The sequence below is a fragment of the Zeus faber genome, assembly GCF_960531495.2.
Source record: "Zeus faber genome assembly, chromosome: 6".
Classification (NCBI taxonomy): Eukaryota; Metazoa; Chordata; class Actinopteri; order Zeiformes; family Zeidae; genus Zeus; species Zeus faber.
In genome coordinates, this window is record NC_137201.1 from 8,605,153 (window position 1) to 8,619,531 (window position 14,379).

Genomic DNA, 14,379 nt, shown 5'->3' on the forward strand with positions numbered 1-14,379 from the left:
CAGATAATGGAACTTGGGAGCAAAAAACCCTCTATTCCCTGCATCAGTCGGTTCATTCCAACCGTATTTGTTAGGGTGTCGCGTGTATTGCAGGTTGCATGTTATTTTCCTCTCTGAAGAGGCAAGGGAAGATGTACTAAATAGGAAAACAAACAAAACATCCAGAGAAAAACCCACTGAGCGTCACTGAGATGGTGGCTGGTATTTGCATGCTGTTAAATATATTCATTCCCCCACGGGGTTCATCGATAGATCAGTGTGTTTGTTAAAATCACTACAGTGGCTTTGAGTGCCGTGGGGCTCTGTGTGTGGGGAAAGACTGGCAGAACCCGACACTTTATTGTGCGCGGCCAACTCCTCCGGCCGGGATTACATGCGTACGTACAAGCTTTCGCCCATCGGGCCGCTCGCTGTCTGCCCATTCCAATTTGCTTCCATTATATTACAGATTTTAATCCCCTATACTTTGGGGTGGCTCACAAACCAAACGCCAGAGTGGGCGGGGAGTGGATTAAGACGTGTAACTGTAATTGGGGGGACAGTCGGGAAGGTTTTGAATGGTCGTCCCGGTTGGAACTGGAGTGGAAAGAGATTCAGAGAGTTCAATTCAATACTTTTAAAGACCTTTTATAAGACAGATTTTAACCAAATTTAAGAGTGATTTCTGGAAAAATCATCATTCTCTTATTGAATGAAGTAGTGCAGCTAAGTCCTAGATATCGGGTACAGGGCAGAGGTAGGTATTAGGTAGAAATAAGGTTATGAACGTGATGATGCTATGGACCGGTACTATAGCAGTTTCCTTTATGTCAGGTAGGGAGGTAAGAGATTGGGTACTGGAGTGAATCTAATTTGAAAAAAAATTTACAGACAACTTTGGCCTTAGGAACTTGGGAATTTCTTTCAATAGAGTACAGTACGTCAGGTGATTATTAGGTAAGTTGGGTTAATCTAGAACAGGCTGAGGTTAGAACATCAGAAATGTACAACGATGCAGAAGAACTTCAGTTTTCTCCAATTTCGACCAAAAAATTCAAATACGGGTAAATCAGATAAAACATTTATGTTGAAATAAAGACCTCATCACTTCCCATTTAAGACCATTTGATGACTTTTTAAGGGACTCGCAGACGTGCGTGGTGCTTGAACAAAATTTCAAAGCATTGTACTGCATAGCGCTTAAGTAGGAAACCGAGAAAAAAAAAACGAGAAACAACTAAAGAACCTTTACTGCACACACGTCGCACTCACCCTGTTCCAGAACATGTTGGTGGAGTTGCGGCCACACTCCTGGTAGTGCTCCTGGCAGCAGCGGTCCGGGACCACCTTCTCCTTAAGAGCCTCATGCCAGTCTGTGTACGCCGTCACACCACAGCACTTCCACTGCGGCGAGATAAGATGAGATGAGATGAGATAAGACTTTATTTATCCCAATGGAAATCTCTGTGCCAAAAGTTGCTGAGGTTTCTACACAGTTGGAGTGATACAATTATTAAAAGTAGTAACCACTGTATCAGGGGTGGAAAGTAACAAGTACTTTGTTACTGTACTTAGTGGATATGTTTTTCAATTTTCTGTACTTTCTTTAGTATAAGTTTTGGAGACTTGACTTTTACTCCACTACATTTCAAAGCAATTTAAATTATAAATAAACTTGACTTGACATAATTCTCAATATAAGAGAATATAAGAGTTTTTTCTTAAAGTGATAGTAACGCAATTCAACAGGGTGCACAGTGACCCCCGGTGACAAATATAACACCTTGCATTTTTTGCACAGAATGCGCCAATTACGATAAAAAACAGCATTTGATGAGAGCAATTTTGACCAGGACAATGAAATAATAACAAATGTATATGTTTTTGTTAGTTATTTTTTGGATCAAAGTTGAATGTACAGCACCGGGGTCATGTCAAAATCACATACGCCAATAAGGAGTCTCTAACGTCACAAAAGCATTTATTCTTTTGCTGGAATGTTTTTTGCTCAGAATAACACTCAGGTTATGCATTCTATTCCCCATTAGCCATTCTGATATGCCTCTAACCCATACTGTTCCTGACAGTCTGTTTCGGTGTGTGTGGTTTTAAATGAAAATGAGCTGTTGCCGTCCACGCCCACTCCAGAGCTTGTTTGCCCCAGTTCTGTGAGCCAATGGGAGTTTGAGCGTGGTATTAATTCCTCTTTCTTTTAAAAGATTTTTGCTGGTCTGTGACGCCAACAGAGCAGTTCCCATGCTTAGGGGGTCTGGCTGCGCTTGGTAGTTCTCAGGCCGGGGGTGGAGTTACTCAGATGCTGGGGGGGGGGGGTTCTAATTTTAGTGACGTAGGAAGGCGACACAAATGTCAATGGCTTGTTGAATCACATGTTTTCTGATCTAGGCACCGCAGAAAAAACTGACTCGGTTGTCTTATTTCACAGTTGGTGTGTTAGTAGGCCCATCACAGACCCAAATGTATGCGCAAAAGCACTGAAAAAGTGAGTTTTTCCACAATAGGTCCCCTTTAAAGTGTCAGGAAACAACAACTTATAAGCCCCAGCATACATTAAAAACATTTTGGAGTTTGCATTTGTAGCAAAAATGCAACATGATTTTTCCTGGGGCACTGCATAAAAAGAAAGATCCGGCATGCTGCAGATTTATTGTCATGACGTGTTCAGCAGGAAATCAAACCATGAAATTAAAACTGTGGTCTGTACGGTAGCACTGACCTCAGCGGAGAGGTTGGCTGTTTTATTAACACCATCAACTGTACTACAATACATTTAATCACAAAATGATGAATCGATATATTACATACCATAAATAATCATATTTATTTTTATGAACCCAAGAAAATATGTTTTTTGTGATTACATTCTTTTGTAATTTATTTTTTTGCAATCAAGGAAAACAGAACAACAAGAAAGAGAGTGAGAGAGAGAGAGAGAGAGGGAGAGAGAGAGAGAGAGGAAAATAACATAATAATAATAATAATAATAATAATAATAATACATTAAAATAAATACAAATCAAAACCAACCTTCAAAACTCACCCCGGGGACATCAATCAACAGAAAAACATGCAATGGAGAAAAAAAAACCCTCAATCTATCTGAAGCTGAAGCTGAAGCTCAATAGAAACTGAAGGCTACGTCTCAATATTTGCGTGATTGGCACTATGCATCCTTGCAGTCGAGAGTTCCAAGTAGACAATGTCCAAAACCATAACAATGCAGTGATGGAAAGAAAGATAATGTGGGAGCAGCAATCATCTTTTTCGCCAGTGTAAAGCCTGTGAGCAGTATGTACTTCTTTGTTTGCGAAATGTGAAGCAACGAGAAATCACTGAGCATCAGCACCCTGGGCAAAGCGAGGACGGTCACTGATAACAAGGCTGAGAGCTTAGAGGCCACCATTTCTCAGAAAAAGAGCACACCAGGGCATTCCCAAATAATGTGAAAGAAGGTGCCAACAGTGTTCAATGAACATAACATGCAGTCGGGTCATTAGAAATTCTCATATTTCATTGTCTGCGTGGTGTTAAATAGGTTCTATGTGCAAAATTGAAATGAATCTGTTGGAGGTCTGGGTTCCTCGATGCCGGGCGAATGCCGGACCAGGCAGTACCCCAACCAAGTCTGAATCCAAATTCAGCAAATCTGCCCTCCACATTCTGTCCACAGCCAGAGGTTTATATGTTTTTTCCAAAACAAATCTGTACACAGAGGAAATCAAACCCCTTGTCCCCCCAATGCCATGAAAGAGAGGGAGGCACTGCCATGGAACACCTTAGGTTTTCATGGCAGCCTGGCAATAAAAGAAAGTGCTACCTGGCAGATCAAATTGATTACATAAGTCCTGAAAGGAACGTGACCCCTCATCACCACAGACCCCACATTGCCCAAGTAATGGATGCACTTATTGCTACATCCGTGAAATTTTGTGGGAAGGCTCCCAGTTAGAAGCTCAGCATTATTAAATATAGGAGAGTACGCATTTGACTTGAAGGAAATTTTAAATGCAGCTTCCACTGATCTCCACACCGCGACCAGCTGGAAAGCTATGGGGCCATAGTGCGGTGTTCACTGAATGGTGGAAATGTTAGAGAACAGTAGGTCTTGTAATTGTTCTGGCTGGATCGAGCTTTCCATCATCATCTGCCATTAAACAGCAACATCTCGGTTAAACCAGGTGGTAAGTGGTCGCAGTGTGAAGGCCCACTCGTAATATTTAAAGTGTGGGGAGTGCGAGGACACCATCCAATCTCTCACGCTGTATTGTGGTAAGCTTGAGATGAGGGGTTTTGCCCTGCCAAGCGAACTAAGAGAAGGCCGTCTGAAGCTTTCTCAAGGAAAGGATAGGAGAGGATGCGGGAGCATAGAACTTGAAAAAAAAAAATTCTTAGAGTATGTTCATTTTCACTGTGGACACATGATCGCGAGAGGCCGTTCATAGGATATCCTCAAAATGTAATGTCGTGGGGAAAATTTCAATACCCATATACCTCAATTGTTTCACTACAGGAATGGGAGGGGGGGCCCACCGCCGCATTGTCCGAGGCAAGTTTGGTTCTTATGAAACCAGTTTGGTCACAATGGACAAGCTTAGTCATGTCATCTTGAAGGAGTGGTGCCAGAGCTTTTGCAATAAATGTTGTCATCTGAATTTAGTAATGACAGGGGCCTATAACTGGCACAATCAGTGGGATCTTTAGGAGTAGGGATATAATGGTAGTGTTTACATCTCGAGACAAAAAATGTTTTTCGATGGAAAATAGTATCATATCAAAAAGGAGGGGGCCAGAACTGCTGGAACTGCTTCCTTCTATTCATCTACAGTCAGGGGAGTCAGGTGTCACTGCCTCATCAACTGAGAGATTTGGATATTACTTAACAAATTGACACTGTTGGATTCCTCAAGGTTAATCTTGGAGCTATAGAGTTCAGTGTAAAAGAACAGAACGTGCTGTTGACTTTAATCGGTTCCGACTGAATCACACCATCCCCGGACCTCACAGTGTCTCGGTGTCACAATGTCAGCTCTCAGTCGTAAGGCCAGTAAATGACTCGACCTAGAGCTATTAAAATAGTAATTCTGTCTCGTCCGATGCATCTGGAATTCAGCACTATGTCCAAGCAAAAGAGTTATTTTCTCTTTTCTCATCAGTTCTCGCTCTCCTGCTGTACCGTTGCTGTAACTGTGATGGAGAGCTCCATCCAGAGCAGCAAATCTCGTCTCAAGATCTCGTAATTTTAGTGCCCGTGTTTTGCTTAGGGCCGATGTATATAAATCAACCCCTTGACCGCATTCCTTTAAATCCTTGCATTATCAACCATGCCCAGTGGCACCATACGGCGGGGTGGGTGGGTGTTAAGACAATTCTAAGGGCCTGTGAATGACAGGGGCCCTACAAAAGTATTAGAACATTAGGTAAATGTTGGTGGTGACCGTGCCACTATTGAAATCTACAAATTCGCGCAGTCCAATCTTAAATTGTGACTCTTTGAAGTACAGGCGATAAAGCGCCATCTAGGGGCCCTCGGTGGTAAAGGACGGATAGTAGCTGAACCAAGTGCAGCCTCATGGTCAGTGAGGGTTATAGGGAAGAGAGCAACAATGATAAATTTAAACTCTGTGAGTTCCAGCATAATGTTAGTCAGCCAAACATAAAAATCTTTGCCCCAAATATTAGGATCATAGACAGATAATATAGAAACATTTTGGCCCTCCAGACAAGCTTTTACCATGGTTACCATGCATGTGTTATCATGCAAGGCAATGTCTACGCTGGCACAAAATGGTCACAGCTTTAGTGGTTGCGCACGAGGACGCAACTACACGGTAGTCTTTATTAGCCAGACGGTTCACATCTTCAGCCAATAAATGTGATTCCAGAAAAAACAACAGGTCAATCGATCTCTGGCAAATACTGTCCATCAATGCAACACGCTTGCATTGTTGATTCAAGCCCCTCGCATTGACACTCAAAAACTTCACATTGGACATGGGAAACAGCTTGATGAAATGTACTTATCAAGCAAAGATGTGTTAATAATAACAATGAAAGATGTCCTTGAGTGTGATAAGAATGAACAACCAACCGTCCTAGGCCTACGAACCAAACAACACTGAAACAGAAGGCACATCGTGTCTATATGTATAAAGAAACCAGACATATATACAGATAATCCCTGCTACCCACAACAATAACCATAGGTAGATCTACATAGAATAAAAGAATAGAAGGCAGAATTTGTTAAAAGACAGTGGAGCAGCCATTAATAAAAGGAAAGCGGGTCGAAGACAACTGTAAGCTTCCCGTATCCGTTTTCCATTTGGGCAAAGGGGACGTTGGAAGTGTCACAGGGAAGGAAAAAAAAGGTCAGAGAAACCTCACAGCGGGGAGGCGACACACGTCAAGTGCGCAGCAGTCGGCGCATTAGGACATCTCAAACAGGCCCGAGCGGCCCGACTCCGAAGCGTCGTTGTCTCATCCGGAACCCACCGTTGGGGGAATAACCATCCAGGAAGGTTGAGACTTGGCCGGGATTATCCAACATGCGATGCTCAGCGGTATTCAAAGTCAGTGTCAGCCGCGATGGGTTCTGCATGCCGTAATGGATATTTGGTGGTTAGGTCCTCAGGCGTCGCTTTACCTCAGCGTAGTCAGCTCTCTTCTTTGCAGTGGCCACAGCATAGTCGGGGAAAATGTGAACCGTCTTCCCCGGGTAGCGCAGGTCAGCGGTATCTCCAGCCTTCTGCAGAACCAATTCAGGTCTCTGAAGTGGTGAAGCCGAATCTAATCATGCAGAGGAGGACCATCGTCAGGGCCCCGAGCGCGCATCGTACGGTGTGATCTGTTCACCAAGGGGGCTGTCTCCATACCGAGCAAATCCTGCAGCGGCTTGGAAGCCAATTCCTGCTGTGGGGCCGTTTCAGCTTTCTTCGGGAGTCCGAGGAGGCGGACGTTGTTCGTTCTGGAACGAGGTTCCAAATCTTCACATTTTATCCGAGACTTTGCCCACAGTGCGTTCAAGTTCGGCCATTTTAATTTTAATTGCAGCAATTGCGATGTTGGAAGCAGCATCGGGATTTTCCAGCGTCGACCGCTTTCCAGCGTTTTCTTCGGCTGTAGCCCGAAGTGCAGCAATATTCCCGGACGTATTCCCAGACATTCCCTTCGAATGGAGTCCTCGAGAGCTTGGAGTTGGGCTGCAAATTTGACCGAGCACTCTTCCGAGAACTCAGCGAATGAAGTTCAGCAGCTTTGATCGCAGCGGTGAAAGATGGATCCAATGGTGCCACTTTCACAGGCAGAGAATCCGCTCAAGTGGGGTGGTTGAGGAAACTTTAGCTTTTTGCAGCTTCCACTGATCTCCACATCTGAAGCGGCTCCAGCCTCAGCAGCGGAGGACGAAGACGTGGCTGACCGTCAAATCGCAACACAATCACAGGTAAAGAGACAAAATCACATGTAGAAACGATATATTGTGAAGTTTTGCTCAATAAAAATGCAATAATAAGACAAGCTAGACGAGCCAGAGATGAACGCGCGCTCCACTCATCGAGACAAAGCGAAAGTCAAAACAGAGGGATGATGTTACACCTGAATGGATTCATGGAAACAGTTTAAATGCATTTATGCAACGGCTTATCCCTTCACAGTGATGTGCGATGAATTTTAAGATTGCGATAGCATTTCCATTCTTTGCGCGCGTGTGTGTGTGTGTGTATGTGTGTGCGTGTGTATGTGCGCGTGTGCGTTTCCAGACGTCCCTACCTCGGCCTGGATGATGTTCCAGGCATTTCTTAAGCCGATGTTGTTGTCTGTGTTGTAGAGAGCCAGGCCGTCTTTCAGATCCTGCTTGGCGTTGTCGCTCACCTAAGAGACAAAACCATCAAAAAGAACAATATACTAAATTATGAATTTTATTTATTTTGCATTTAGACAATGTGATGCAAACCTTGAGCAAGACCCAAATCAAGCACCATGTTGTAGAGTATCCCTTTGTTCAATTGTTTATCTTCAGGTTAATTTTTCTGGTTTATTTTATTGTGAATTTTTAGGTTTGTTGTCCATGGCAATATTACGGTTTGTTGTGCATAACCAGATTTTTGTTTGGATATTTTTGGGGATATTTCTTATTTGTTCTTGTTTCTAATTAGTTCATTTTGAGGGTTATTTATATTGTTTAATTGTTTATCATTCGGTATTTGTACATTGCAAAAATTATTTTGCCAGCCCAGAATTATGAACCTAAAAGTAAACTTATATGTTCATAATTCTAGGGTGGTTTCTGTTTTCCGCGGTTCCTTGATTATTTTATTATTGTTCATTTTCAGGTTGATTCTACATTTTTTTCTTGATTCATTTTCCCTTTTTATCCCTTCTTAGGATTTATTATTTTGGTGTGTTGCATTTTTGCATATTGCCATTTTCTTTTTTTTAATCAATGTATTATTATTTCCTATTTTTTATGTGCGCTATTGCAGGGTCTCACTATCTATCTATCTATCTATCTATCTATCTATCTATGTGTCTGTCTGTCTGTCCGTCCGTCTGTGTGTCTGTGTGTCTGTCTGTCTGTCTGTCTGTCTGTCTGTCTGTCTGTCTGTCTATCCATCCATCCATCTTTTATACGAAGCTCAGATGAATCAAGTGAATCATTTCCATCGACCGGAGGGGAAAGCGTTTGATGGACCGAGACGCCCCCAGCTGCATCCTCCGCTAGTTTCGACTTGGAGAGAAGATTTACTTTGACATTGTTTTTGTGAATCACAGTTCGAATGGATAAACATACAAGCAAACAATATAAAAAAAAATAGAAATAAAATATTAAAACAGAAAAACAAATAATGGAACCACTGCGACAGATTATGTGTCCTTAAATATAGATATATTTTTTAATAATCATTCACCACAACCCCGCGTAACTCTCTCGAACAAAAGTCTCTGTTATTTCTACAAGTTCGACTGACCCAGTGAAAACACTTCACCTAAATAGTATAGACACCTAGATTAATAGATTAAACCTTAATAAAAAATAAAAAATATTTTTTTTTTATTATTTTATTATTTTTTTATTTACAACTAATTCATCATACATCAACCCCCCCCCCCCAAAAAATGACATAACCCTTAAAATTGGCTCTGGCTTGGCTCTGGCTTGGCTCTGGTTCAGGGTTTGTGTGTCCTCGGGTCTCGTCATATCTGTCTCTGTTGCGTCGAAAAAAATAATAAATGCAGATGAAAAGCAGCATCATCAATCTCTCTGCCTCTCTCTCCCTCCCACCCTTGGTCCGTCCGTCCGTCTTCTTCTTCCACTCGCCCACTTGCTCGTTATCGACTCCTCACAGTCGCATAATCACACCAGCACCAGCCCCCCCCCCAAAAAAACAACCAAAACACGACCACGAAATTCGGCCGCATCTTGAAAGTCTTTGTCACTGACCCCTCCCCTGAAACCAACCCTAACGATCCAAATTTGTAAAAGAAAAAAAAAAAAAAAAAGGGTAACGAGAGGAGAAACAAAACATATGTGGATTTGTCGGCGGTCAACCGCCGACCCATTTTCCACGCCCCCGCCGAAAGAACCAAAGGGGGGAAGGGATACACAAACCCCTGAAACCCGTCGCCCCTTTCCGATAAAGAAAAACCTCAAAACCCTCTCGATAAAAGCCCATTTTGTTACAGGCTGCAGTGAATATCAAGCATCCCCCTCCAACTGCTCATGGTAAACTTTGCCCCAACAGCATCAACAGCGTATCTTACCTCCCCCGGTGTGTGTGTGTGTGTGCGTGTGTGTGCGTATGTTTCAGAGTGTGTGTGTCGCGCTTGCACCGACAAAGCCCAGAGACACGGCTCATCCCTCTCATTATAGAGATAGAGGCTCGCCGTCTACTCCGGGCTGACCAGAGCCAATACTCAGCAATACCGGACAGCACATTCATCACGGACGCTGCAGCTGGCGCGACTGGGGAGGGAGGGAGAGAGAGGGAGAGAGAGGGAGAGAGGGAGAGAGAGAGAGAGAGAGAGAGAGAGAGAGAGAGAGAGAGAGAGAGAGAGAGAGAGAGAGAGAGAGAGAGAGAGAGAGAGAGAGAGAGAGAGAGAGAGAGAGAGAGAGAGAGAGAGAGAGAGAGAGTACAAGTAACGAGCGCAGGTAGTAGAGTTGTGCTTTCCACATCCAGTATTTTCACCCAATGTGAAAAGGGAGCGGGCGGTGGATTATCCTCCATGTCGTTCTTTCCGTCTTCCGCTCTCTCTCTCTCTCTCTCTCTCTCTCTCTCTCTCTCTCTCTCTCTCTCTCTCTCTCTCTCTCTCTCTCTCTGTCTGTCTCTGTTGCTCGGCTTAAGCTGTAATGAGCCCACTCGTCCGCACACAGCAGACAAGTGACAGGAGGTTGCTGAGGGCTATTTTTGAAGCGTAGCCGCTGCAGATCTTCCACGTTGTTTTATCAGGAACATTACTCTTAGTAATAGGAGTAGTATTCATTTATTTGGGTAGATTACTAGCCAATTGTTAAGCATATTCCAAACTGCTCTGCAGTAAGTTGGTCTCCGGTGCGCAGGAAAGATAATCATTGGTAGGTCGGGATGTGAGAGCCAGCGCTGCAGGCTCCTGTCAAATTCAGATTCAGGTCCTGAGCTCGGTGACATTCTGACCGGGGGGACCATGTACTTTGGGACCTGTCGCTAACCAGACACAGATGTGTGTGTGTGTGTGTGTGTGTGTGTGTGTGTGTGAACAGGCTCCACACAAGCACCCACGCTGCCCAGTAGTGACCTGGAGATGAGGCTCCATGTCAAATAGATTCAATTATTTCCATCATCGGTTCATTTAGTTTTGTAAATATATGTTATCTGCTTATTATAATTAATTCATTAGGTTATTGTAGTTCGAGAAAGCGCCGCTCTTCCAACCGTGCAGGTCACCGAAGTGGCAACCTGCTAAATGGACTCAGAAGTCAGCTCCTCTAATCCTTGGTGCCACAATGATGGAACGAGCCTCCAGCTTGCTCAGCCAAAATGGCAGAATTTCAATCTATCTTCTACTAGAGGTGTTGAGGACCCATCACCTCAGATTGCAGCTAGTCGTCTCAGCCTCCTAGGAACCTTTTCTCCCCGACGCCCCTTTAACTTCCCTTCAACTACCATTGACCAATGCACTTGTCAGTCCTTTTGGACAAAAGTGTCTGCTGACAGGTAATGGAACGCAATCTAGGCCCTATGTGCCAAAGAATATAAATTTGTAAATAATTTCTGAGCCCGTCCCCCCATCTCAATACTGACAGGAATGCGTCTTCAGTGAACCCTGCGTCAAGCACTCTACACATGACCCGAGAAGGTGCGTAACGCACTTTGAAGTCTGGGAGTCCTCGAGACCCTTCGAGTGTCTTAGAGCGCAAGTGCGTGGTTCTCCATACGTACGGTCCAGGTCAGTGCACAGGCTAATGACCATCTGTCAACAGCATAGTCACCGCACCTGTAAAATGAGACCATGAGATGTGCTGCGGAAGCCCCCGGCCGCCGTTGGGCTTTTAAAGCGGCGGAGCCTCGGGAGACACCGCTGTTCCCACGCAGCACAGGACGCTCTGCGCCCTTCCTTTCTTTCTCTCTGATCTAACCGTCTCTGATCGCCTCAACTCATTTTGCCCACACTCATGCCACCTTCATCTCCACTCATTCAATATGGCTGTGGTGGTTCCAGTTGTCAAATGGTCTCTACAGTAACTACTTTGAAATCCTCGAACCTTAACCTTAATATAAGTTAGAAGCGACATCCCTTCTCAAGCACCTCCAGTCATTTTTATCTATCCTCGCATATTCTGAATGTTGGGTGACAGAGGCTGCACCACAGAATAATTCACCTCATGCCAGACTAGAGGCCAGATGTTTCTGTTCCACCAATTTCCTCCAATTTGTTTTGTGTGAAAGACCAAGGCTTTGTAAGTTCAACACTCATTCATTCTGTTGCAGTAAGTATAGTTAGGGCGCAGCAGCATTGACCCTGGCACACTTTGCATTTGGCTGCCTCCACGGCTCGTGATGGAGGGATTTAATTGCGTTGCCTCGTGCGTTCGCTGGAAGTTGCTGACTGATGCAGGGCTGGCCCGTGCCTTTATAGGGCCCGAAGCAAGGGGGGAGTTTAAGTTACCATGCGTGGCGCGGCACGGGACGCACAGGGCTTTTTTTTTTTTGTTTTGTTGAATGAGGAGGATAAATACATCTAAAGAAAAACACATTGTTTTTATTTGTTTTCTTTGTAGAAACGGGGAACGGGGACACGCAGCGGACACTTAGTGGGCTTATAACAACCGAATAGAGTGTTTATGCAAGCGGCTGGCCCTGGATTGATGCATATTGTTAGTTGTTGTTGATTCCGAACCCACTTTCTCCGCGGGTGGGGGGCTTCCTTGATCCTGCACAGGAAATAAAATAAAAGATTGAGCCACCTCTTTTGATGATTAGCTCAAAAAGAATATTGCTTACATTCCAAGGGAGTAATTCATTCGTTTGGAGGGGAGAGATCAAAGGAGAAGTACTTACTAGTCTCCAATGTATGCAGTTAGTGGTTTGTTGTTGTGTCTGGTCATAAGCATTGTTGAAACCCAACAATTTGTAAGTTTCTCAAAGTTGTTTTGGGGGATTTTCAGCATTAGTAGTACAGTAGCATGCTGACCGCAAATTTCAACCCGCTCGACCCAAGTGGACTTTCAACATCTTTCACCTCCTTTTTTACGTGTAAATTCATAATGACCATCTGTTTCAATCCATTATTGACCATAACACGTACCTTAGAGCAAAAGAACACCAGGTGCGTATCTTCATACCTTCCATCGCTTTAGCCCGTGTCCCCTGCCTCTCTCTGCTTCCCCCCTTCCTTTCCTTTCTCCCTTGCTCCCAGTGCCTCTCCGCCCGATTCCTCATTCCAGGCTATTGAGCCTTCGTCGCCGTTCAGCCCAGTGTGTGCCGGCAGGCTGACGGCACCACAATGAGGCCACAGAGCTAACGACTGATGGCTGTAATCTACTATGCGACCCGGCCACCTGCCATGCCTGTATCGGGCAGTTTTCAGCCCTATTCACAATTTAATCAGGCCTTGGAACACCGGTTCAGGCGTGTGTGGGTGTGTGCGGCGAGGTAACACTCTAAAATAGTGTTGCCAAGCCTACTACTACTCTAGAGGAAGGATAGCAGGTCTGTACAGACAGAGAAAGGAAGCAGTGATTCTGTGCTTAGAACACACTTCCACGCTGGAATACTCTCACAGAGAACAGGGATGACGGGGTGCAGGGCGGGGCAGAAAGGAAGATGCCAAAAGAGGGAGAACGAGAGAGCGAAAGAGGAAAGGATAGAGGGAATACGGCATTTCCTCCCCCTTCCAGTAAATGAGTCTTCCCCCCTCTACGGCGAGTAAACAGCATGTCACCCCCGGGATCAGAGTTTGCTGCGGCGTACCTCATGATGTAATGATAACCTGTTTGAAAGACTAAAACATCTATTTTGCAGGCCCGTGTCGATAGGCTTTTAAACGCTGCCAACTGCTGTGTGTCTTGCAGATACGCGGCGAGTGTATTTTTCATATCTTACTTGTTAATAAATGCCTTGTGATTAGCAGATCAAATAGCAGCAGTGAATTAGTGATTCTTCTGATCACAGCGAGCAGCGTGGGGGGAGAGGGGGGGAGGGGGGCTCACACGGCATAGCAGATATCACAGGAGAGAAACACGCCGAAGCAGAAGAGGAAAAGCAATATCGAGAGGCGTCCGGGTGATTGATACGAATCATCTATCATCTCCTCTCCTGTCCCTTTTCCCTCCGCTTTAATGCCAGCCGAGGGAGACGGTGTCGTACAGTTTCCTTAAATAGGGAAGACTTCATTTTACTGCCTCACGAGCCGAAAAAAAAAAGAACCAACAGTGAAAGCTCGAGCACGGCTCGATCGTCTGCCTCTGCTGCTGGGGTAAACACAAGCATTACATCTGAAACTCTGTCCTCCGTGCTACATGTGCACAGTTGACGGCGCAAACATCACATTTAGCTCAGTAAAGAACCTAAAACAGCAATCGTCACGTCGATCATGTGGACAATTGTGCTTTTAACATTCCGGACCGTTGCCATTCCGGACGCAGCGTGGGTAATTCGTTGGAAGGGGCGGGAAAGGGAGAATTCTCCCCAGCTAAAGCCCCTACCCCTTTAGGTTATGAGCGCCCATATTAATTGGTATTCAGGAAATCCGTGGACCTACTCAGCTATCTCTCTACCTTCCCAGGTTAGGATGGGATGCTGTGAAGTCAAGAGGCTCCCCCATTAAGATTCCATTGGTGGGAGAGTGTGTGTTTGGGGGGGTTTAAGCCAGTACCACTGCAGAGATAAGGCGGCAACAGACATATTT

The 14,379-nt window shown here is 44.7% G+C and overlaps 1 protein-coding gene across 2 annotated transcripts in view; it reads right to left on the bottom strand.

Annotated features, from left to right (window-relative positions):
- The window catches only part of tspan9a (tetraspanin 9a), a 213,971-nt gene that overhangs the window by 5,104 nt on the left and 194,488 nt on the right, over positions 1-14,379 (bottom strand). For both annotated transcript variants that reach the window (XM_080002000.1, XM_080001999.1), the window contains 2 exons: positions 7,765-7,866; positions 1,252-1,383 (listed from right to left, as the gene is read on the bottom strand). In XM_080002000.1, coding sequence (XP_079858126.1) covers positions 1,252-1,383; positions 7,765-7,866 — 234 coding nt within the window. The remainder of the gene's footprint in view (positions 1-1,251; positions 1,384-7,764; positions 7,867-14,379) is intronic.